This window comes from Oncorhynchus keta, chromosome 29 (assembly GCF_023373465.1).
Source record: "Oncorhynchus keta strain PuntledgeMale-10-30-2019 chromosome 29, Oket_V2, whole genome shotgun sequence".
In the NCBI taxonomy this organism is placed as follows: Eukaryota; Metazoa; Chordata; class Actinopteri; order Salmoniformes; family Salmonidae; genus Oncorhynchus; species Oncorhynchus keta.
Genome location: NC_068449.1, coordinates 46,325,396 through 46,349,348, shown reverse-complemented (window position 1 = coordinate 46,349,348; position 23,953 = coordinate 46,325,396). Strand labels below are relative to the sequence as shown.

Below are 23,953 nucleotides of genomic sequence, written 5' to 3'. Positions count from 1 at the left end.
TTTCTTGTTTGCTTGTAGTTGGTTGAGTGCGGTCTTAGTGCCAGCATCGGTCTGTGGTGGTAAATAGAAGGCTACGAATAATATAGAGAACTCTTGGTAGATAAGCTGTAGACCGCACTATCTTAAGGTACTCTAACTCAGGTGAGCAATACCTCGAAACTTCTTTAATATTAGACATTGCGCACCAGCTGTTATTGAAAAATACACACACACCCCGCCCCTCGTCTTACCAGACGTAGCTTCAACTCTGTTCTGCTGATGCATGGAAAATCCTGCCAGCTCTAATATTATCCATGTCTTCGTTCAGCCAACACTCGGTGAAACATAAGATATTACAGTTTTTAATGTCCCGTTGGTAGGATAATCTTAATCATAGGTCATCAATTTTATTTTCCAATGATTGCACGTTAGCTAGTAGAATGGATGGCAGTGGGAGTTTACTCGCTCGCCTACGGATTCTCAGAAGGCAGCCCGACCTGCGCCCCCTTTTCCTCCATCTTTTCTTCACGCAAATGACGGGGATTTGGGCCTGTTCCTGGGAAAGCAGTATATCCTTCTCATCGAACTTGTTAAAGGAAAAAGCTTCTTCTAGCTCGAGGTGAATAATCTCTGTTCCTATGTCGATAAGTTATTTTTGGTCATAAGGGACGGTAGCAGCAACATTATGTACAACAAAGTAAGTTAAACAACGCAAAAAAATGAACAAAATAGCACAGTTAAGAGCATGTAAAAATTCAGCGATCCTCTTCGGCACCATCTTAATATCTACTAAATTGTAGTTCATACCTAAACGAAAAGGACAGGGCTGTGTGAATCGGAAGGTGCCATCGACGTGGACACTGAGTCGCGATCGCTGACTCTTCACATTTTGCGATGGGTTGGAGAGAAATGTTTGCAGTTTTGAATATGATATCCGAGTGAGAGTGACAAACATAATCAATGGGGGCCCCCCAGTCGGTAATTTGACCATGATCACTACAAGTTTACATAGCTGGCTGGACTTACCAATCTTAAAAATGTTAGCTGACATGGGCTAATTGTGCAGCAGTCAGTGACTGACACAAGATTAACTGCTGATGCAGAACCAAATTTAAAAAATAATTATATCTGTTTTTGGAAATTGATATGCGGGCCGGCAGTTGTCCATCTCTGCACTAAACCCAAGGACATGTTGCCAGGATCCATCTCTCCTCTAAACCTAAGGATATGTTGCCAGGGTCCATCTATGTAGTGTAAGAACAAGACAGATCATTAACACCAATATCGAACGCGTCACAATTACCACGAGAAGGAACCGTCCTCTGGCTCTGGTGAAATACCGGTAAATATTCTGAGCTGGGAGCAGGACGACAGCCCAGTCTCCCCAGGCCCAGTCTCTCTGGGTCTGATCTGTGGTCAGATCCTGTGTGTAAGAGCCTGTGTGTCAAAGTCTCTGTGCCTGTCTCTGACTTGAGGACGGCATTCAACTGACCTCTGTGATGCTGCGTCGGGTCCTGGCGGCGAGGTCTTTCGGAACTACAGGAAGCGCTAAGCCGGCGGCTGCTCCAGTTTGGATGTCTCTGCTATGCCGTGGGTCATCCACTCCTTCAGACCTCTCCTGCTTGACCCCAGAACCTGCAGCCTCTACATCTGCAGACTGACACAAGAAGAGAGGAGGTTATTATCGGTACATTAGTAGAATTGGATAACAATGTCATGGAGAAGTCTCACAATCTCCCCTATGGCAGATAAATAAGGATGTACATGTAAGCAAGTGAACAGGCCACATTTTCTGTACTTAAAATGTTATGTCACACTATGACACTAACCTCTATCACAATAACATTCTGCATTGAGGTTCCACTCCCCTCATCTACAGCTATGGGTTTGTCATTTCTCCACACGTTGTGTCCCGCTGGCTTCACAAAGCTCCTGTGGCCTCCAGTGAGATGTCCTTCATGTAAAGAGAGTGATTGGGGGGAGGGGGAGGGTGGTTAAGTTAGGTACTGTCAATGCTATATTGTACACTATTGACCCTGTCTACAATTGGCAAGGATGTAAGGTAACACTTCTTATAACTTCTTGATACACAATTTATTGAGCGATGTATTATGTTCTATGCATCACATTGTTTTCATTGTATATAATAATATGAAATTCAGTACATCAAGAATCTGGTTAGAATAGTGTTTTTCTTTGTGCAATAATAATTTGTTTTTAATTGACCTGCCTGGTAAGATAGAATTGTGCTCAGTAATCAGGGGCTAGCATTGCATACTATCCAACAACTGACCAAGACCCAATTCTAGGTAACAACACATCGGAACATATGCGCTGATGGGAACTGGGAGACGGGTCAACGCAGCCTTCTGCAAAAAGTACCTCTTGCCATTCCTCTGTATCGGTCAAGGATCTTGACACTACTGGGACGACTGGCGAGGACGCGCTCTCTCGTTGTCCTCTCTGTGCGCTCCTGTTCCAACTTCAGTTCCAGTAGCTGTAGTTTTCTCCGCAATGCCCTGTTTTCTTTCTGGCTATGAGTTATTTCCAAACGAAACACGGCATAGTCGTCGTCTACGAGTTTACAGATATCTGCCACGGCTGCATTCGCTAGAACCTCCATGATGGAGGCTATTTGAGTGTGAAAAACCATACAGTTAGTAACGTTAGCCATTGTTAGCAGGTAAAGTAACAAGCCTTACCTAGATAACATATATCAACAAAGTCCTCTCCAACGCGAATTAAATATTACATGGGGGTAAGTATGTGATGTTTTGCTGTTAAATTAGTCATATTCTGAGTTCCATGTCGTTAATAATCGTCTAAATAACAATAGAAAATAAATTGCTCTTGGTCACTGTTTACTTTCGTTTGCACTTTAGAGAAAGGATATTATTGGTTGGCGTCATGGCTCAAAGGGCGTGGCAAATTAAAAGGGGTATGCGTGCTGTTCATTGACTTACGGTAATTCTTATTACGTTACATCAACCAATTCATGATTAGTATATTTCGATCTGTTTCTCTAGCGTACAGATACAAAGTCATAATTATGGCTGAACTCTGCCTATTTCTACAATTTATCTTAACATTGATTTTAAACCTAAACTTAAATTAAGACCAGAAAGCTCATTTTTATTTTCATGTATTTTTATGATATAACCAATTTTGAATTTGGCTGTGTTATCTAGTGAAAACCCCTTCAAACTCAGAGCAGTAAATTACCTAAAAAGAACGGCTGGCTAGATCATATCGGTGGCAAGGATCGAAGGAAATTCTAATTCTAAATGATAAACACGCAAATAAATGGGGCTTTGTAAATTCTGATGGGTTTTATACTGATTAATGAAACTTCAACCAAAATCTGGAATATAGTGGTCACTTTGAATGACATATGAATTATTCGTATGACATAACGAATTAAAAAGCCAGGGAAGGTTATTGTGACAGGGTAGGAACCAATGTTGGTCAGTGTTTCCCAGTGGACCCTAATGAACGTTACATGAAATGTTTCGCTTACTGTAGCTGAAATATTTATGCTTTGCCTGTTCCTCTTCGATTTAGGATATAGCGTTGCACAAACAACATGTCCGGCCTACACCAGGTATCCGGCTAGATAGCTGCGTTTGCTCTAACTAGGTGCGATTAGCATTAGCTAATACGATTTGTTTTAGCCACACCTTTCTAAGAAAAGACAAACTAGCTGTTTGCAGAAAGTAAGATACACAAACTAATAGTGAAATTATAGAATGCATTGACAATGCAGACTGTCACTGCAAGTGGTAGTTGTGACTCGTGGTAAGCAGCAAAACATGCTCTCCTTGAGTGACACTGAGTGCAGGGCTTGGTGTGTGTGGAAGGGAGACTACTCAAGTCGCAAACGATAAAAACGGACATTACACTGGCTTAACACGTTTATCAAACCAAACACTGAAAGACCGTTATACAAGTAAAAACAAACTACCGCTATATAGTAAAATATGATATACCGCATGGCCCTACTTTACATGATCACTATAATATTTCAGCTAAAGAATGGTTCCCAGATGTTCTCTGTGTACATCTCAAGACACACTGCTACGACTTCTCCCAGTTGTGGACACTCCTATATCTGATAATGTTACTCAGGCGGGAGAAGCTCTTGTAACATAGTTTGCACTTGAAGGGCTTCTCCTTGGTGTGAACGGTCTCAAATCAAAATAAAATTTTATTTGTCACATACACATGGTTAGCATATGTTAATGCGAGTGTAGCGAAATGCTTGTGCTTCTAGTTCCGACAATGCAGTGATAACCAACAAGTAATCTAACTAACAATTCCAAAACTACTGTCTTATACACAGTGTAAGGGGATAAAGAATATGTACATAAGGATATATGAATGAGTGATGGTACAGGGCAGCATACAGTAGATGGTATCGAGTACAGTATATACATATGAGATGAGTATGTAGACAAAGTAAACAAAGTGGCATAGTTAAAGTGGCTAGTGATATATGTATTACATAAGGATGCAGTCGATGATATAGAGTACAGTATATACGTATGCATATGAGATGAATAATGTAGGGTAAGTAACAAATGGCATATATTATTATTATTATTATATAAGGTAGCATTGTTTAAAGTGGCTAGTGATATATTTACATCATTTCCCATCAATTCCCATTATTAAAGTGGCTGGAGTTGGGTCAGTGTCAATGACAGTGTGTTGGCAGCAGCCACTCAATGTTAGTGGTGGCTGTTTAACAGTCTGATGGCCTTGAGATAGAAGCTGTTTTTCAGTGAAGCAGGTCTGGTGCTGCTTCACATATTTCACCTTAGTAAAGCGCTTCCCACACGTGGGGCAGGCATACGGCTGCTCAGCCTCCCACGTTGTGACCCAATGACACCAGAAGAGGTAGAAGCAGGAGCCACGGCCCTCAGGTGGTTAGTCTTTGAGCTCCCTACTTGACCTTTAGCCATTGTTTGGGTGTTGTTGGGATTGTGTGCTGTGTTATAGGCTAGGTACCTCTTGTGGTGAATACCCATCCTGACCCTGTCTGTATTGGTGGGGTAAACCATGAGGTAACTGAGGAAGGCTAGACCCAGGCTTTCTATGAACCCAAACCCCACCAGGTGGGTCTCCCACCATTCCCTGGGAATGCTGAAGCCCAGAGTGACCTGCTCTGTTCATCATGGATATTGTGGTGTTTGTATCATAGGAACAGGAGGGTCTGTCTCTATCAGCCCCAGGCCCTGCTCCATCCCTGCACTGAGACTGTGAAGAGAAGGGTCTGGGCTGCAGACTGTATCCCTGACTGGAGCCTCTGTCTCTCTGATGACCACCAGGACTGAGGTTGTTCAGTCCACCTGTCCACTGGTTGTGTTCTGTGTAGTGGCGGAGTCTCTGTCCCTTACAGTTCAGTCCTGGTTCTGACTCGGAAAGGATGAGCAACGGCTCCTGATCCAGGGTTCTGATCTGGTGCCAGGATTTGTGACCAGGAGCTTCAGAGGTCCAGTGTCTCCCGTCAGCAACACCGGATATCAGCAGGTCCTCATGGACTGCAGACTGCAAACACAAATTGAACAGAAGAACATAAAGGTTTATATAAGAAACTCTTTGCTGTACAAACAGAAACCTGATATTATAAAATGTTAACCACAGTCAAGCCCATCTCTAACACTCTCTAAAACTTCAAGAACCTAACAATATGGAGCCATTGGAGTTTATTATAGAAAATGTCCATCTGTGTTGATTCAAGAATTAAGTATAATGTTTTGGTTAGACGGAGATAAGGGAAACTCAGTCCCTGCAATGATAATACATTTTGATTTGATACAAAAACAACCAAGTCAATCAGCACAGAGTCAATTTTGTATTTAATTTCAACGAAATGGTCATGCACTCACATAATGTGAATTACAGTACTTTTATTGCACAAAACAATACATGTGACAAGTAGCATAACTTCCCACTATTTACTTTTCTGTAAATCTGGTACACTCGCTTTGCTGAAATTGATTTTAGAATCATTTGGAAAAGGTTCAACATTACATTTCAATAGCGCTTTTCATAGAATCCCAACGCGCTTCAAGAGCTAAAAGAAGACAAAAAACAAGCAATATATCATGACGGGTCAACCAATAGTGGGCCAAGTCGTTGAAAGCGGCATCCTCCGAAGACGGAGAGGGTCAGTTCATGGCTTGAGCGAAGGGAGCTAGACAGAGGATGAAGTCTTGCTGACGATCTTGTAGAGGGTAAGTCTGGGAACCAGCCTGAGTCTCTTATAGCCACTGGACTTCTCCTCTGTGCAGCAGCCACTTAGGTGATGCTCCAGCAGCTCTGTTCGCCAGAAAGCTCACCGCACTCAGCTCAGAATAGTAGCCGGTCGTCCTTCGTTACGAGCCCTCAGCACTAGTGGATTCCTCTAGCTCCCATTCCTCTCACGCTTCAGGAGACTCCTCAAATGATGTTCTTAAAAGATCTGGAATTGGCAACCAGGTGAAAGAAAAAAAAAGATGGTACTGTGTCCGGATGCATTTTGGAAACAAAGCTAGCAAAGCCAAAAAGTGTTAAACTGTCAGTCAATCTGCAAATCCTTGGCTTAAAAATGGCAGACAATTGCAATAAAAAAACTTGATGTAATTAAAAACAAAAGACCTGATTTAAAAAAAAAGACATATTAAAAATAACTAAATATGTACAAATGCACACATTGTGTCACTACTTCATGTCAAGTAAACCTGAATTAAGGCACTATCGTCTCATTATAAAACTCCAGCATTAAACAACAGGACAAGGTTGTCACTTTTCATTAGTGAAGCATTTTTACAGACATCACACCAACCATCACCATATCATCTACTCTGCCTCATCATACTCCTTATTTCCTCAGCTCATCCAGTTCCCTACTACATCCAAAGCCAACACAATTAACTACAAACTAACTAGTACTACATTACATGTCATTATACTCGGGCTGTGTGCATTTTCTGCTGGTGTATCCTGAGGTAGCTCCTCTCTGAGAACCTCTTCCCACAGTGTGTACAGGCGAATGGCCTCTCTCCCGTGTGGACCTTCAGGTGCATCTTCAGCTGGTGCTGGTGTGAGAACCTTTTCTCACACTGGGGGCAGCTGAAGGGTTTCTCCCCTGTGTGGACCCTTTGGTGCCTCTTTAAGTTGAATGAATGTGAGAAACTGGCCCGGCACAGTTGGCAGCCGAATGGTTTCTCCCCCGTGTGAATCCTCTGGTGGATCTCCACCTGTTTGGGGAAACTGAAGGCTTTCCCACAGATTCCATCTCCAATAATGTCATTTGTCAATGAGCTTGTGTAGCCATTTAGTGTTGAGGCACTGGCATTGTCTGAGGTCTGGTTTAACATTAGGAGAGTGTGAGGAGGATGAAGGTCAGTGAGTGTCTGTGTTGTCGCAGGGTCCATGTTCCAGTTGATAGATCCTATAGAAGGCAGGCTGAAGGCAGCACCTGTTAGGGGGTTAACCTGAGGCCCCATCAGTCTCTCTGAATCACAACTATAAGAGCAGGACGGAGCATCGCTAGCCGAGTTTGTGTCTGTTCTCTCCCGCCACATAGGGACACCTCCTCGTCCCCGCAGACCAAATCTACGCCTTGCCCTGGTCTCAGCCAGTCTGTTGTCATGGAGACTACGTTTGGTTGTTGTTTTGTGTTCGACTGTCTGTTTCTGGTTGTGGTTAACAGTGTTGTTCACCAGCCCAGAGTTGAGAACGCTGTCCCATCCACTGACCTCCACTATGTCATCTATGTTCTTGGCCTGCTTGGTGATGTCGACCCCCGGGCCCTTGGATGCAGCCGTCTGGGATACCAAGACGGCCGCCCAGTCTCCTCTGTCAGCCTCCAGCAAACCACCTGCAGGAAGAGTTTAGAAAATAGACTTTACAAACATGGAAGAGAACTCTACATATGGAGTTTGAGTCAATTACCTGGTCAAATTCATACATTATAATGCATGTTTTTGCATGTAAATGTAAGTTTCATTTTATGACTGAAGAAAATGAATAAATAATTACAGCCAGGTGCATCATTATTCCCATTGAAGATCTATTCCATTGAAGATATATTCTATTCCCAACACTCTAACCACTATTCCTAGTGGTTAGAGCGTTGGGCCAGTAACCGAAAGGTTGCTGGATCGAATCCCCGAGCTGACATTGTAAAAATCTGTCGTTCTGATCTGCTGTATATGCTACAACGAACAAGACCCAACAGGTAGGCTGCTATTTGATCATCTGAATGGAGGTGTTGTTATTTGTTATTGACAGACAGGAAAAAAGTGCATGCAGACTCAATTAGCCCAGCTAGCTAACTGAGTTAGCTATTTTAGCCAACTAGCTTCTCTCGGTTTGATGCAGTCAAGACACGTACTTGGTAGGTAGCCTAGTGGTTATAGCGTTGGGCCAGTAACCGAAAGGTTGCTCGATCGAATCCCCCTGAACAAGGCAGTTAACTCACTGTTCCCCAGTAGGCAGTCATTGTAAATAAGAATGTGTTCTTAACTGACTTGCCTAGTTAAATAAAGGTTAAATCAAATAAAAAATATATTTTTTAAAGTAGGCGATACACATTTGATTAGGTACACCCATCTAGTACAGGTTGGGCCCACCTTTTTCCTCCAGAACAGCGACAGATACGCTGTGGCATTCAAATGTTGCTTCGTTGGTATCAAGGGACCTAATGTGCCAGGAAAACATTCCCCACACCCTTACACCACCAGCCTGTACCGATGACACCAGGCAGTATCGAGCCCTGGACTCATGCTGCTTACGCCAAATCCTGACTCTGCCATCAGCATGAGGCAACAGTAACCGGGATTCGTCGGACCAGCAAATGTTTTTCACACTCCAATTGTCAAGTGTTGGTGGTTGCGTGCCCACTGGAGCCACTTCTTCTTGTTTTTAGCTGATAGGAGTGGAACCCGGTGTGGTCATCTGCTGCAATAGCCTGTCCGTGACAAGGACCGGCGAGTTGTGCGTTCAGAGGGGCCATTCAGCACAGCACTGTTGTACTGCGCCATTTTTCTTTGCTTGTATGTGACCCGCTTGTTAGCTTGCACAATTCTGGCTGTTTTTTTCACCCACAGGACTACCACTGATTTGATGTTTTTTTCTTTGTCACAGTCTCAGTAAACCCTAGACACTGTTGTGCGTGAAAAGCCCAGGAGGCCGTTTCTGAGATACTGGAACTGGCGCGCCTGGCCCAACGATCATACAACACTCAAAGTCGCTTAGGTTACTCGCTTTGCCCATTTTAACGTTCAATCAAACAGTAACTGAATGCCTCTGTGCCTGTCTGCCTGCTTTATATAGCAAGCTACGGCCACATGAATCACTGTCTGCAGAAGCAAACCATTTTCGTGAACGGGATGGTGTACCTAATAAACTGTGTGAGTATGTCTCCCTTACCTTGCTCCCCCATCTTTAGTCCACTCAGCAGATCAATGCTCTCTGGTCCGTCTTCTATTGTCTCCTCTTTGACTAACAGCAGATCAATCTTCCCATGCTCCATGTGTACTGACTGTAAGAGATACAGAGTGAGAGGATATTGGATCAAGAAATCTGATATGAGCACCCTGCTGTGGAGCATCTTCTGATTGGGCAATGAGGGATTGCTGTGAGTACTATGCAAACACGTTAGTTGATGTGACTACTTGACAATCTTTAATGGGTTGATAATTGAAAGGCATGGTCCCACACTTAAGACAAAATGTATCAAGAACAGGGCCGTATCCACAAACCATCTCAGAAAAGGTCGTAGGAGTACTGTTAAAATCTGTTTTAAGACAACAACAACAACAAAAAACAGCTCAGAGTAGGTTTTAGAGTGGGGTTAAGACGCTGCCCAGAAACTCTGAGCCAGGAGTAAAATCCACTCATAAGTTTCTCAGCTGGTTATCGCGACAGTTTGAGGTACTGCAAAGGAAAGACTGTGATGATGCTTATTGACATTGGTCATTCCCCATCATTTGCAACAATCGTGATGAGGCATCGCCTGCTGTGCACTCTATAGCACGCTTCAGACAACCACGGTGAATGGGGCTGTACGTCAAATGGAATTTCCGACTGACGCAATCACTTTGCCTATTATTTATTGCTTAAAATGTTGGCATTTTAAAGAAATAACCTTTGCGACACATCTCCTTTGCATAGAGTTGATCAGGCTGCTGATTGATTGTGGCCTGTGGAATGTTGTCTCACTCCTCTTCAAGGTACCGGAACAAAACAGTCCAAAACGGAGAGGTTCCCGGATCCGGTTCCTCAAATTAAGCACTTGGTTTTGGAATATTGACAGGTTTCAGTTGGGATACAAGTGCGCTCTAATCGTCTCAATTATCATTTTGGCCAAAAAAAGTGTCCGACTCAAGTGAATGACAAGTGCTCACTCCGGTAAAGGCTTAGGTCATATTTTTTTTGCAGTTTTGATGTTAAGCTCCAAAGGGATAACTTGAAATAACACCTAGGTAATTAAGCATAACATATGAAATAGGCCTCGTGAAATCATTGTCAAAAGGCGCAAGAGATACTGTTGCATGTAGGTCTAGATTATTTATTGATTGATCATATAGAAATATCGACAAACAAAATGAACAACTAAAGCAATTGCCTGTCTATGGCGCAGGAACCACTTACTCGCTGCATTTTCCTATTATCAAGACACCTGCTGATAACTCTTAACTGGTTAGGAAAGCTCATGAGGTCTCCTAAATATCTGTCAATTAGGTGGGACTCATGACTAAAGAGGCTTCAAGCATAGCTTTTATTTTTACCCATAAGAGTAGAAGTAAAATGTCTCTCTTCTCAGCACTTACAACCAATTTTCTACTGAGTCGCTTTGTGGATACGGGCCCAACAAAGTCTGAGTAGAAGTGCTGATCGAGGATCAGGTCACCAGCTGTCTACATCGTCTTATTCATTATGATCTAAAAGGTAAAACTGATCCTAAATCGGCACTCCTGCTCTGAGGCTTTGTGGATACGGGCCCAGACCTAATACCATTCAGACAGTAGTTCACGGTGGGGTCACCTCAGTGAGACTGTGTGTGGTCCTGTGCTGCTCAGCTGGTTCCTCTGTGGGTTCAGGAGGAGGTGTAGTCTGGTTGTCCTCCATGATCATGGTCCCCTCAGTGTTCCCCAGACCCTCCTCACACCCCTCCTCCTTCACCAGCAGCACCCCTGGACCCTGGAGGTGATACAGATTACACAGACATAAACTCCCTCAGAGGTGTATCATACGAAGCCAGCTAGATCTACTCAGGGTTTCACAATCCAGCTCAGGCTTCATCAGTATTACAATGGTGGATATTGCTCATCCGCCTGCCTGCTAACTCTAGCAGGCCTGGATCTGTGTGTGCGCATATCGCTCAGGGCTAGTCGAACGCCGAACTCTTCATTGAGACAACACTGAAACATCAATCCATGGGTGGGTCAGTGACACATTGTCATTTGTGCCAAAATCAAAATGAAGGAAAAAGCTTGCAAATTCAGCAGGCTATGGTGTGAAATAGGATTTTAGAAGTACCGTCTTCATTTTATTACTTAGCATTAATGCCATTTTTGTTGTGCTTATCAATGTCCTTTTTCCCACTCTTATATATATTTGAATCATAATTGTATTTGGCAAATTTCACTATTTAACACAAAAAAAAAACATTTAGATTTAATAAAATATTGAAGTGTTCTTGCTCAAATGAAGAGGTAATGATGCAGTCTTTGCAAGAGGGAGGTAATCTGATTTTAATTGGTCCTCAAGGAATGCTTACTAACAGGGAAGCAAACAAATTTGTGCACAAAATTTGGGAAAGCTTTTTGTGGATATGGAAAATATCTGGGATCTTTTATTTCAGCTCATGAAACATGGAACTAACACTTTACATATTGTGTTTATATTTCTGTTGTATATATAATTGTGGAACGAACAGTGCACTGAAGATGGGACGGTCAGGCATTTGTGCGGTTGAGTACATATTTCCTGTAACATAGACTCCTAACAAGGGAATGAAACTTTGTAGCTCCTTGCTGAAACAAGTAACATGTTGTATTATGCCATCAATGACTTGAATGGGGACGCCAGTTCTAGTCATTATATTTCTATGGCAGAACATGCAGTCAGGAGTGAAGGAGAGGAGAAAATGTGCCTTAAAATGTGGCAGGCCAATTACCTTCATCCAAAATTCCATGACTGTCACAGCCCTAGTGTAGGTATATTTAGTAAGTCTATATAGGTTACACCACTGTTGGGTGTATGCAGAATAGGGTGAGATGTATATTAAAGAGAGTCTCAATGAAAGTCTTAGAATGAAAAGTTCCATTTTGTGTTTATTAAACATAAACACGTTTTAATTACACCATATGAAAACCACCACATACCTCTGGCCCAACTACAAATCTGCATGGACTTGTTGAACTGCACTAATTTTCTCATTAAAAGTGTCTTGGGGGGGGATTAAGTAGTTGAATGGAAGTAATGAAATAGGCATTTGTGAATATCATATTGCCTACATAGTACAAACATTATGTAAGGGACTCATTAAGCTTATATCTGCCTTTATAAATCACACAATGCTTGAATAAAATACTCTACCCATAAATCTGTTATTCCCGTTATTCTGACAACAATCAAAATGAACCTTCATTTTTAAAGGAAGACTGAGGTTACCACTATTAGAACCACAGATATTTTGATGAGTGTGATGCTAGACTTTGCTCTCTCACAGTCACACAGAGTATCTGTGCATGCACACGGGTTCGCTTCACGTTGCTACAACATGGTAGCTGTGGTACCAAAACCGCAGAGAAGTTGCGCAAATTGACCCACTACTGTTGTTTACTTTGTGAATGTACATCATCTAGCTGAGTCTAGATTAATGCAGGGTTTGATTGAAATGTCAGAAGCTATCGAGTGGAATGGTTTCTTTCGATGTTATTGAGTGGAATGGTTTTTCTTCTGGTGTATCCTGAGGTAGCTCCTCTCTGAGAACCTCTTCCCGCAGTGCATACAGGCAAACTGCCTCTCTCCAGTGTGGACCTTCAGGTGCATCTTCAGTTGGTGTTGGTGGGAGAACCTCTTTTCACAGTGGGGGCAATTGTATGGTTTCTCCCCTGTGTGCACCCTCTGGTGCCTCTTCAGGTTGCCAGCCTGGGCGAAGCGCATGTGACACTGGGTACAGCTGAATGGTTTCTCTCCTGTGTGGACCCTCTGGTGGATCTCCAACTTCTGGGTGCAGCTGAAGCCTTTGTTACAGAACATGCAGAGGAACCGTTTCTCTTTACTAGTGCCTGATGTGGCTCCCCCTCCCTGAGACTGGGCTTTAGCCCTGTCGTTTGAGTTCAATACCTGATCAAAAAGGATGTGGCCGTGTGAATCGGAAGGCCCCATCGACGTGGACACTGGGTCGGGACCGCTGAACGCATGTAAAGGGGAGTGGGTTCTCTCTAAGCTTTCCCTGTAGTCTAAGAAGTCACTGGTGTTGCCCTGCGAGTGTCCTTCTCCTAACGGAGTCTCATCTGCATTCCATGTCAGAGGAGTGTCACCTTTCACTTTCACAGTCACTTCATCTACGACCAGACCCTCCCCTTTCTTATCTAGGAACCCTTCAGAGTATACACTACTACTGTACTGGTTCCAGTCCCCTCTGGACCGAACAGTCTGTGTCTCTAAACCCAAGGATATGTTGCCAGAGTCCATCTCTGTTGTGTAAGAACAAAACGGATCATCACCTCCAGTGTTTAACGCATAACTATCTCCATAGGAATTAACCGTCCCCTGGCTCTGGTGTAATACCGATAAGTACTCTGAGCCGGGAGCAGGAGGACAGCAAAGTCTACCCAGACTCAGTCTCTTTGGATCTGATCTGTGGTCAGATCCTGTGTGTGAGATCATTTGTGTTACAGTTAACGTCTCGGTGTCTGTCTCTGACTTGAGGACGGCGTTCGGCATTCCACTGACCTCCGTGATGCTGCATCTGGTCCTGGGCTGGGTGGTGGTGGCGAGGTCCTCCGTGGCTACAGGGGGCTCTCCAGCCGCTCCAGTCTGGATGTCTCTGCGTTGCCGTGGGTCCTCTTCTCCTTCAGACCTCTCCTGCTTGACCCCAGGACCTACAGCCTCTGCGTCTGCAGCCTGACACAAGAGGTTATTGCCGGTACATGAGTTGAATAGGATAGCAATGGCATAGTGAAGTCTCACAGGCAGATAAATGCTGATGTACATGTAAGGAAGTGAATAGCTGAGGGGAGCCTTTCTGAAATGTACTGTAACACTATCCCACCGACCTCTACCATAATAACGTGCTGGGTTGAGGTTCCACTCTCCTCATCAACAGTGATTGGTTGGTCATCTCTCCATATATTGTGTCCCACTGGCTTCACAAAGCTCCTGTGGCCTCCAGTGAGATGTCCTTCACCTGAGAGAGTGATTGGGGGAAAAGAGGTGGTTAGGTTAGCCATTGTCAATGCTCAACGCTATATTGTACACTAATGACAGTTTTGACACTAGAATTGTCAAGGATGTAAGGGGACACTAAGCATAACTTCTTGATATACAATTTATAGATGGATTGATTGTTACATAGGAAATGCAGTAAATCAAGAATCTGGTTAGAAAATTATTATTTTTGCAAGTTAGTTAAGTACATTCAGTGGAGTTATTGTATACTATCCCAAAACTGACCAAGACCAAAATCTGGTTAACCTGTTGTTAACGCATCTGAAGTCACACGTGCGCAGATGTGAACGGGGCTATAGGCCCCGCAGTATTCACATTCAGAAAAATGTACCTCTTGCCATTCCTCTGTATCGATCGAGGATCTTGACGCTACTGGGACGACTGCCGAGGACGCGCTCTCGCGTTGTCCTCTCTGCGCGCTCCCGTGCCACCTTCAGTTCTAGTAGTTTTCTCCGCAATGTCCTGTTTTCTTTCTGGCTTTGAGTTATTTCCAAACGACACACTGCATAGTCGTCGTCTACGAGTTTACAGATCTCTGACACGGCTGCATTCGCTAGAACCTCCATGATGGAGGCTATTTGAGTGTGAAAAACCATACAGTTAGCCATTGTTAGCAGCTAGCTAGCGTTAGTTACCTATTAACAGATCTATCCACCAAGTCCTGTCCCCAACGCGAATTAAAAACTACTTGGGGTAAGTATGTGATGCTGTGTAGTTAAATTAGTCATATTTCGAGTTCCAGGGTGTTAATAAACGTCTAAATAACAAACAAAAAAAACGCTAAAGTGAAAATTATTGGTTTGTTCTGTGTACACTTCTTCAGTGGTTTGTAAATCGCGTTCGACAACCAAATTTAGTGATGCATTACCGCCACCTACTGGACTGTGGACCAGAGATGGATATGGTCTGAAGTTTAATCCTACGCAATTTAACAATTCTCGCTGTCGGAATACATCATTGACTACAATATCACCTTAAGGTTTTCTTAACAATTAAATTAAACTAGGCTGTTCAATGCCATTATTCCTACTAATAAAACAGTCCCGTTCCCTCCCATATCGCTGTCACTGAAATAGGATGTGTTCCACTGTCTCCATAATATAATAATAATAATAATAATAATAATATATAATATCTCCTGGCATTGATCACACTTCCCAGTCGGATTGTTTCCCTAATGTCAAAGTGCTGTTGAGCCTTGTGTGTCCCAGTTTCAGTCTTGTGATTATGTCTTCCTCCCTTCTCTGTTGACCCGAGGTCCTCCCCCACCTTTTCCTGGATCTTATACAGGTGTCTTCCCTTTCCCTCCCTGTTCCACAACTCTTGCCATTAGTTTTTTTTCTGATTGCTTAGGCACGATCTTTGAAACTATAGGCTATATTTTGCAAAACTCTACACACTAGCCACCAAAAACATTATACAATTGTTGCAAAACCCTTCACTCTTTTAAAAAAAGTGTTTTTTGCATCAATTCAGTACACACAGCCCATCATTTGAATAAGCACATGAAGCACCAACTACGCACTGATAGTACAAATGAAAAACACTTGTGGCTTTTACTTTTTCTGTGTGCAGGTCATAGCAGTTTGCAATAAAGTTTTGTCATACATGTAGTAAACACAGGTATCCAAATGTGGAAACTATGCATGTGTATTCCGAATATAACACACTATCAATACAAATAAGGGGGGAAAGTTTTTTTTTTTTTACCCCTCAATGTTCTAACACTCCTCAAACAACAAAAGCGCAGTAGAAGAAAACAAAAACATTGGTGCAAGAAGGAAAAAAAGAACGGAAGAAAATTAGGCTAAATCTCGCCGCCTTTGTGGGTCTGGCCATAAGACTTCATCCACATCACATGTGATGTTGTCTTGAGCTAGGCAGCGTGGAAAGTATCGCCTGGAGTCCCGTATCCAGGCATGGCATGACCCCTGATCGATGTCTCCACAAGCCTCCTCCATTGCCTGTAGAAGGGGTATGCGTTGGTGGGGCTGGCGATCGTACACCTTCCAACGCCATGCAGAGAAGAATTCTTCAATAGGACTCAAGAACGGAGAGTATGGGGGGAGATTGAGTGAGATGAAAAGTGGGTGACCTGTGAACCAATTGCGGACCACAGCAGCCCGGTGGAAACTAACATTGTCCCAGATGATAATGTACCTGGGATGCTCTGGCCCCTGGTCATCAGGGATTAGTCTGTTGTGGAGGGTGTCCAGAAATGTGATAATGTGTGCAGTGTTGTATGGGCCTAGGATTGCATGATGGTGAAGGACGCCATTTTGACTAATAGCCGCACACATTGTTATGTTGCCACCACGTTGTCCGGGGACGTTGATGATGGCACGGTGTCCAATGATATTTCTGCCGCAGCTCCTTGTTTTTGCCAGGTTGAAACCTGCCTCGTCCACATATATTAGCTCATGATGCACTGCATCTGCTTCTAGCTCCATGACGCTCTGAAAGAGACAAGACAATGTAGCACAGTAGGAGAAGACAGGGGTCAATCAATATGATGTAGCACCATACACTTCCAGATCCAGTACCAATGATAGGATAGTATAGCTTACCTGCACATATTCATATCTCAGTTGTTTTACACTGTCTGCGTTTCTTTCGAAAGGGACTCTGTACAGCTGCTTCATCCTAATTCTATTGCGTTTCAGTAGACGAGACAGTGCAGAGAGACTCACTCGGTTGACGTTTTGGAATACGGTGTTATCTACCATTATGTGGTCCTGCAGTTCTCTGAGTCTGATGCAGTTATTTGCAATGACCATATTTACAATGTGGGTCTCCTGCTCTGGGGTGAACAGTCGACCTCTTCCACCAGATACTGGTTTTCTTGCAGCTCTGTAAAAAAATTTGAATGGTTTTAGTGATAGATCCTTATCATTATGAAAGTACAGTACATATTACTGTACCAGTAAGACTACAGCACTTAGTCTCATTTCGAAATATCAAGATGATACCTGCAACAGTATAGTGGCTCAGATTTGGTTGAACCCGTTGCCCAGTCTCCCTCATGCTCATCCCATGGTTGACAACATTGTTGTCCAAACCAAGTGTTTACCTGTGGCCTATTTATAGTACTCAAGCTCCGATTTGTAAGTGAACTCATTATCTAAAAGTGTTTTCACATGTGGAAAGGCAATTGGCGAAATTGTGTAGCAATGTAGAGACCAATGTTTACAGTTTTGCTAGAAGTATGTTATTAAATTGCAAACTGAGTGTAAAGCAGAGAACGTGCATTCAGTTTGGTACACTTGGTTAATGCATTGGCTACAAGTGTTAATGGTTTCAGAGATGGTGCTTCAAGGATCGCTGTTAGTGTTTAAAGCATTAAAAAACACTAATCTCCTGGCCTCTGCTTTACTTAATAGAAAGGATCTTATTGGTTGGCGACATGACGTCATAGCTCAAAGGGTGTGGTTGAATGAAAAAAGGCATGCACGCTGTCCTTTTGAAAGGCAGACCTGCTTATTACATTACACATCAAATCTCCTATGATGACCATCTTTCAAGCTCAGACCAGACTTGTTTTGCAAGAATAGAGTAGAAAATAATATAATTACTTTATTCCATCTACACTGAACAAAAATATGATTTACAGTTCATATAAGGAAATCAGTCAATTGACATAAATAAATTAGGCCCTAATATATGGCTTGCACATGACTGTGAATACAGATGCATATATTGGTCACAGATACCTTTTTAAAACAAAGTAGGGTCTGGTTCAGAAAACCAGTCAGTATCTGGCGTGACCACCATTTGCCTCATTAAGCGCAACACATCTCCTTCCCCATAGAGTTGATCAGGCAGTTGATTGTGGCCTGTGGAATGTTGTCCCACTCCTTTTCAATGGCTGTGCGATGTTGCTGGATATTGGCGGGAACTGAAACACGCTGTCATACGTGTCAATCCAGAGCATCCCAAACATGCTCAATTGGGTAACATGTATGGTGAGTATGCAGGCCATGGAAGAACTGGGACATTTTCATCTTCCAGGAATTGTGTACCCATCCGTGCTACATGGGGTCATTGCATTATACTGAAATATGAGGTGATGGCGGGGGATGAATAGCACGACAATGGGCCTCAGGATCTCATCACATCAGCAAACCATTCACCCACACGACACCATACACGCTGTTTGCCATCTGGCCGGTACAGTTGAAACTGGATTCATCCGTGAAGAGTACACTTTTCCAGCATGCCAGTGGCCTTCGAAGGTGTGCATTTTCTCACTTAAGTCGGTCACGATGCCAGACTGCAATCAGGTCAAGACCCTGGTGAGGACGACAAGCACGCAGCTGAGCTTCCCTGAGACCGTTTCTGACCGTTTGTGCAGAAATTATTCAGTTTCATCAGCTGTCCGGCTGGTCTCCGACAATCCCGCAGGTTAATAAGCCGGATGTGGAGGTCCTGGGCTGGCGTGGTTACATGTGGTCTGCAGTTGTGACGCCGGTTGGTTGTACGGCCAAATTCTCTAAATCGACATTGGAGATGGCTTATGGTAGACAAATGAACATTCAATTATCTGGCAACAGCTCTGCTGGACATTCCTGCAGCCAGCATGCCAATTGCACGCTCCCCCAAAACTTGAGACTTCTGTGGTGTTGTGTTGAGTGACCTTTTATTGTCCCCAGCACAAACTGCACCTGTGTAATCATAATGCTGTTTAATCAGCTTCTTAATATGCCACACCTGTCAGGTAGATGGATTATCTTGGGAAAGGAGAAATGCTCTCTAACACAGATGTAAACATATTTTAGAGAAATAAGCTTTTTGTACATATGGACAATTTCCTGGGATATTTTATTTCAGTTCATAAAACATGGGACCAACACTTTATACACTGCTCAAAAAAATAAAGGGAACACTTAAACAACACAATGTAACTCCAAGTCAATCACACTTCTGTGAAATCAAACTGTCCACTTAAGCAACACTGATTGACAATAAATTTCACATGCTGTTGTGCAAATGGAATAGACAACAGGTGGAAATTATAGGCAATTAGCAAGACACCCCCAATAAAGGAGTGGTTCTGCAGGTGGTGACCACAGACCACTTCTCAGTTCATATGCTTCCTGGCTGATGTTTTGGTCACTTTTGAATGCTGGCGGTGCTTTCACTCTTATGGTAGCATGAGACGGAGTCTACAACTCAGGTAGTGCAGCTCATCCAGGATGGCACATCAATGCGAGCTGTGGCAAGGTTTGCTGTGTCTGTCAGCGTAGTTTCCAGAGCATGGAGGCACTACCAGGAGACAGGCCAGTACATCAGGAGACGTGGAGGAGGCAGTAGGAGGGCAACAACCCAGCAGCAGGACCGATACCTCCGCCTTTGTGCAAGGAGGAGCAGGAGGAGCACTGCCAGAGCCCTGCAAAATGACCTACAGCATGCCACAAATGTGCATGTGTCTGCTCAAACGGTCAGAAACAGACTCCATGAGGGTGGTATTAGGGCCCGACGTCCACAGGTGGGGGTTGTGCTTACAGCCCAACACCCTGCAGGACGTTTGGCATTTGCCAGAGAACATCAAGATTGGCAAATTCGGCACTGGTGCCCTGTGCTCTTCACAGATGAAAGCAGGTTCACACTGAGCACATGTGACAGACGTGACAGAGTCTGGGGACGCCGTAGAGAACGTTCTGCTGCCTGCAACATCCTCCAGCATGACCGGTTTGGCGGTGGGTCAGTCATGGTGTGGGGTGGCATTTCTTTGGGGGGCCGCACAGCCCTCCATGTGCTCGCTCGCCAGAGGTAGCCTGACTGCCATTAGGTACCGAGATGAGATCCTCAGACCCCTTGTGAGACCATATGCTGATGCGGTTGGCCCTAGGTTCCTCCTAATGCAAGACAATGCTAGACCTCATGTGGCTGGAGTGTGTCAGCAGTTCCTGCAAGAGGAAGGCATTGCTGCTATGGACTGGCCCGCCTGTTCCCCAAACCTGAATCCAATTGAGCACATCTGGGACATCATGTCTCGCTCCATCCACCAACGCAACGTTGTACCACAGACTGTCCAGGAGTTGGCGGATGCTTTAGTCCAGGTCTGGGAGGAGATCCCTCAGGAGGCCATCCACCACCTCATCAGGAGCATGCCCAGGCATTGTAGGGAGGTCATACAGGCACGTGGAGGCCACACACACTACTGAGCCTCATATTGACTTGTTTTAAGGACATTACATCAAAGTTGGATCAGCCTGTAGTGTGGTTTTCCACTTTAATTTTGAGTGTGACTCCAAATCCAGACCTCCATGGGTTGATACATTTGATTTCCATTGATAATTGTGTGATTTTGTTGTCAGCACATTCAACTATGTAAAGAAAAAAGTATTTAATAAGAATATTTCATTAATTAAGCAATTAATTAAGCAAAATGTTAGTCTCATCTGACCAGAGTACCTTCTTCCATATGTTTGGGGAGTCTCCCACATGCCTTTTGGCGAACACCAAACATGTTTGCTTATTTTTTTCTTTAAGCAATGGATTTTTTTCTGGCCACTCTTCCGTAAAGCCCAGCTCTGTGGAGTGTACAGCTTAAAGTGGTCCTATGGACAGATACTCCAATCTCCACTGTGGAGCTTTGCAGCTCCTTCAGGGTTATCTTTGGTCTCTTTGTTGCCTCTCTGATTAAAGCCTTCCTTGCCTGGTCTGTGAGTTTTGGTGGGTGGCCCTCTCTTGGCAGGTTTGTTGTGGTGCCATATTCTTTATATTTTTTAATAATGGATTTAACGGTGCTTCGTGGGATGTTCAAAGTTTCTGATATTTTTTTTAACCCATCCCTTATCTGTACTTCTGCACAATTTTGTCCCTGACCTGTTTGGAGAGCTCCTTGGTCTTCATGGTGCCACTTGCTTAGTGGCGTTGCAGACTCTGGGGTGTATATATACTCAGATCATGTGACACTTAGATTGCACACAGGTGAACTTTATTTAACTAATTATATGACTTCTGAAGGTAATTGGTTGTACCAGATCTTATTTAGGGGCTTCATAGCAAAGGGATTGAATACATATGCATGCCCCATTTTTCCATTATAATGTTTTTTTTTAAACTAGTTGGTTTTTTCACTTCATCAATTTGGACTATCATGTGTATGTACATTACATGAAATCCAAATAAAAATCTATTTAAATTATAGGTTGTAAAGCAACAAAATAGGAAAAACGGCAAGGGGGATGAATTACCTTCTTGCCCCAAGACATTTCACATGATAGTTATAATATGTCAGCTAAAGAATAGTTCCCAGATATCCCCTGTGTACCACACTGCTACGATTTCTCCCCGTTGTGAACACTCCTATGTCTGATAAGGTTACTTAGAAACTCTTGTTACACAGTTTACACTCATGAGGAGGAAGCATAATAACTTACTGTACCAATTAGTTAGTATTTTTTCAGATATCAAGGGATTGAAACTCGCAATTCTGTTACCAAATTGGTAACGGAATTACTGCCATTGAATTTGCTACAATGGGAAATCGTAGTAGTCACAAACCACAGTTGGGTCACCTGCTACTGTCCTCCCTTCCACTTGCATACTGTCATGTTCAGCTCATCTTTCTGTTGTCTGGTGGTTAGAGCAAGACTGCAAAAACAATCTGGACAACGCCTCACACTGCCTCTCTCTCTGTCTCCGGTGAATGTCACCTCTCCCGACACCTCCCATGACATGGACCACCTACCCTCGTTCCATTTACTGTAACAAGTATCCTCACTCACTGAGCACCGACCGACACCGGACGTCCATGGTAGGGCTTAGTGTTTTCCACAAGCACATGGAGTAGCCAGCCAGGATCCCCCGGGTTAAGAACTTTTTGGAAAACTAGCCCTCTTCTGGCGGCTTCTGGTACATTTGAATGGCATCCAAAATACACAAATTATCGAATACTTTATTGACTTGACCTCCCAGATTGAAAAACATTGTTGTGGTATTGTGTTGTAAATTATTGAAAATATATGAATTCAGTGTATTGTTAGTTGTTTTGGATATTGTCTAGACCTATCTGTTCAGGACTGTTTAAGTACGAGAACATTATGTTTTTTATTTTTTACATTTAAACTGTCTTCTCTTGAGGTTAAAGTAGTTATGAATTTCTTTGGTATTGTAGTTTAACTGACACCCGGCCCAGAAAGACAATTTCCATACACACGGTTTCATCAGACCAGAGAATCTTGTTTCTCATGGTCAGAGAGTCTAGGGGCCTTTTGGCAAACTCTAAGCATGCTGTCCTGCCTTTTACTGAGGAGTAAGCATCCATCTGGTCACTCTACCATAAAGACCTGTTTGGTGGAGTGCTGCAGAGACGGTTGTCCTTCTGGAAGGTTCTCCCTTCTAAACAGAGGAACTCTGGAGCTCTGTAAGAGTGACCATCGGGTTCTTCGTCACCTCCCTGACCAAGGCCCAATTGTTCAGTTTGGCGGGGTGGCCAGCTCTAGGAAGAGTCTTGGTGGTTCCAAACTTATTCCATTTAAAAATGATGGAGGCCACTGTGTTCTTGAGGACCTTCAATGCTGCAGAAATGTTTTGGTACCCTTTCCCAGATCTGTGCCTCGACAAAATCCTGTCTCGGAGCTCTACGGACAATTCCTTCAACCTCATTGCTTGGTTTTTGCTCCGACATGCACTGTCAACTGTGGGACCTTATATAGACAGGTGTGTGCCTTTCCAAATCATGTCCAATGAATGAATTTACCACAGATGGACGCCAATCAAGTTGTAGAAACATCTCAAGGATGATCAATGGAAACAGGATGCACCTGAGATCAATTTCGAGTCTCCTAGCAAAGGTCTAAATACTTAGGTATACATTTGCAAAAAATTATAAAAAACCGTTTTTGCTTTGTCATTATGGAGTATTGATTGTAGATTGATGAGAAAAAAATGTATTGAATCCATTTTAGAATAAGGCTGTAATGTAACATAATATGGTGTAGTTGTCATTGACTCATGAAATTACCTCTAACTTTCTGCATACTGGATGTAGAGACGTATAAATGCTATCCACCTGACTCTGGGGAAGTGGATAAAGGGATCCATTGCCAGAATCCCAAACTATGCCTTTGATGGTTTGGTAATTCTAAGGCATGGTTCTACACTTAACACAAAATTTGTCAAGACCAGGGCCCGTATCCACAAAGCATCTAAGACCAGGAGTGTTGATCGAAGATATTTACAAATAACCGTATTCATTATGATCTAAAAGGCTAAACTGATCCTAGATCAGCACTCCTTCTCTGAGAGGGTTTGTGGATACAGGCTCTGACCTAATACCATACAGACAGTAGTTCACAGTGGGCTCACCTCAGGGAGACTGTGTGTGGTCCTATGCTGCTCAGCTGGTTCCTCTGTGGCTTCAGGAGGTGTAGTCTGGTTCTCCCCTCAGGGTTCTCCAGAACCTCCTCACACCCCTCCTCCTTCACCAGAAGCACCTCTGGACCCTCCTCTTCCTGGAAGAGACAGATGATACAGACATCAACTGAGTTTACAAATATTAAGAATCCATGCTCTT

The 23,953-nt window shown here is 43.5% G+C and overlaps 3 protein-coding genes across 7 annotated transcripts in view; all 3 read right to left on the bottom strand.

Moving 5' to 3' along the window:
- The window catches only part of LOC118363011 (zinc finger protein 624-like), a 57,639-nt gene extending 54,770 nt beyond the window's left edge, over positions 1 to 2,869 (bottom strand). For 2 of the 3 annotated variants that reach the window (XM_035743766.2, XM_052485241.1), the window contains exon 1: positions 2,362 to 2,869. In XM_035743766.2, coding sequence (XP_035599659.2) covers positions 2,362 to 2,653 — 292 coding nt within the window. In that variant the 5' untranslated portion in view covers positions 2,654 to 2,869. Of the gene's footprint in view, positions 1 to 1,471; positions 1,637 to 1,808; positions 1,934 to 2,361 lie in introns of all 3 variants that reach the window. The other variant, XM_052485242.1, reaches the window with a different exon arrangement.
- A 2,951-nt stretch (positions 2,870 to 5,820) lies between these two features.
- On the bottom strand, positions 5,821 to 15,285 carry LOC118363006 (uncharacterized). The gene is made up of 6 exons (XM_035743761.2): positions 14,762 to 15,285; positions 14,259 to 14,389; positions 13,936 to 14,106; positions 11,014 to 11,169; positions 9,397 to 9,508; positions 5,821 to 7,843 (listed from the first exon to the last, which is right to left on the bottom strand). The coding sequence occupies exons 1-6, from the start codon at positions 15,036 to 15,038 to the stop codon at positions 6,927 to 6,929; spliced, it is 1,764 nt and encodes a 587-aa protein (XP_035599654.2). The 5' UTR covers positions 15,039 to 15,285; the 3' UTR covers positions 5,821 to 6,926.
- A 663-nt stretch (positions 15,286 to 15,948) lies between these two features.
- LOC118363001 (sal-like protein 4) overlaps positions 15,949 to 23,953 on the bottom strand; it is a 29,848-nt gene continuing 21,843 nt past the window's right edge. For all 3 annotated transcript variants that reach the window (XM_052485248.1, XM_035743758.2, XM_052485249.1), the window contains 3 exons: positions 23,746 to 23,891; positions 16,998 to 17,280; positions 15,949 to 16,886 (listed from right to left, as the gene is read on the bottom strand). In XM_052485248.1, coding sequence (XP_052341208.1) covers positions 16,233 to 16,886; positions 16,998 to 17,280; positions 23,746 to 23,891 — 1,083 coding nt within the window. In that variant the 3' untranslated portion in view covers positions 15,949 to 16,232. The remainder of the gene's footprint in view (positions 16,887 to 16,997; positions 17,281 to 23,745; positions 23,892 to 23,953) is intronic.

Coding starts and splice junctions, on each gene's coding strand:
- LOC118363006 (XM_035743761.2), bottom strand. CDS start 15,038: ATGGCTAACTGTATGGTTTTTCACACTCAAATAGCCTCCATCATGGAG. Junction 14,107..14,258: donor AGCACGTTATTATGGTAGAG/GTCGGTGGGATA, acceptor CTCTTGTGTCAG/GCTGCAGACGCAGAGGCTGT. Junction 9,509..11,013: donor CCACACACAGTCTCACTGAG/GTGACCCCACCG, acceptor TATCTCTTACAG/TCAGTACACATGGAGCATGG.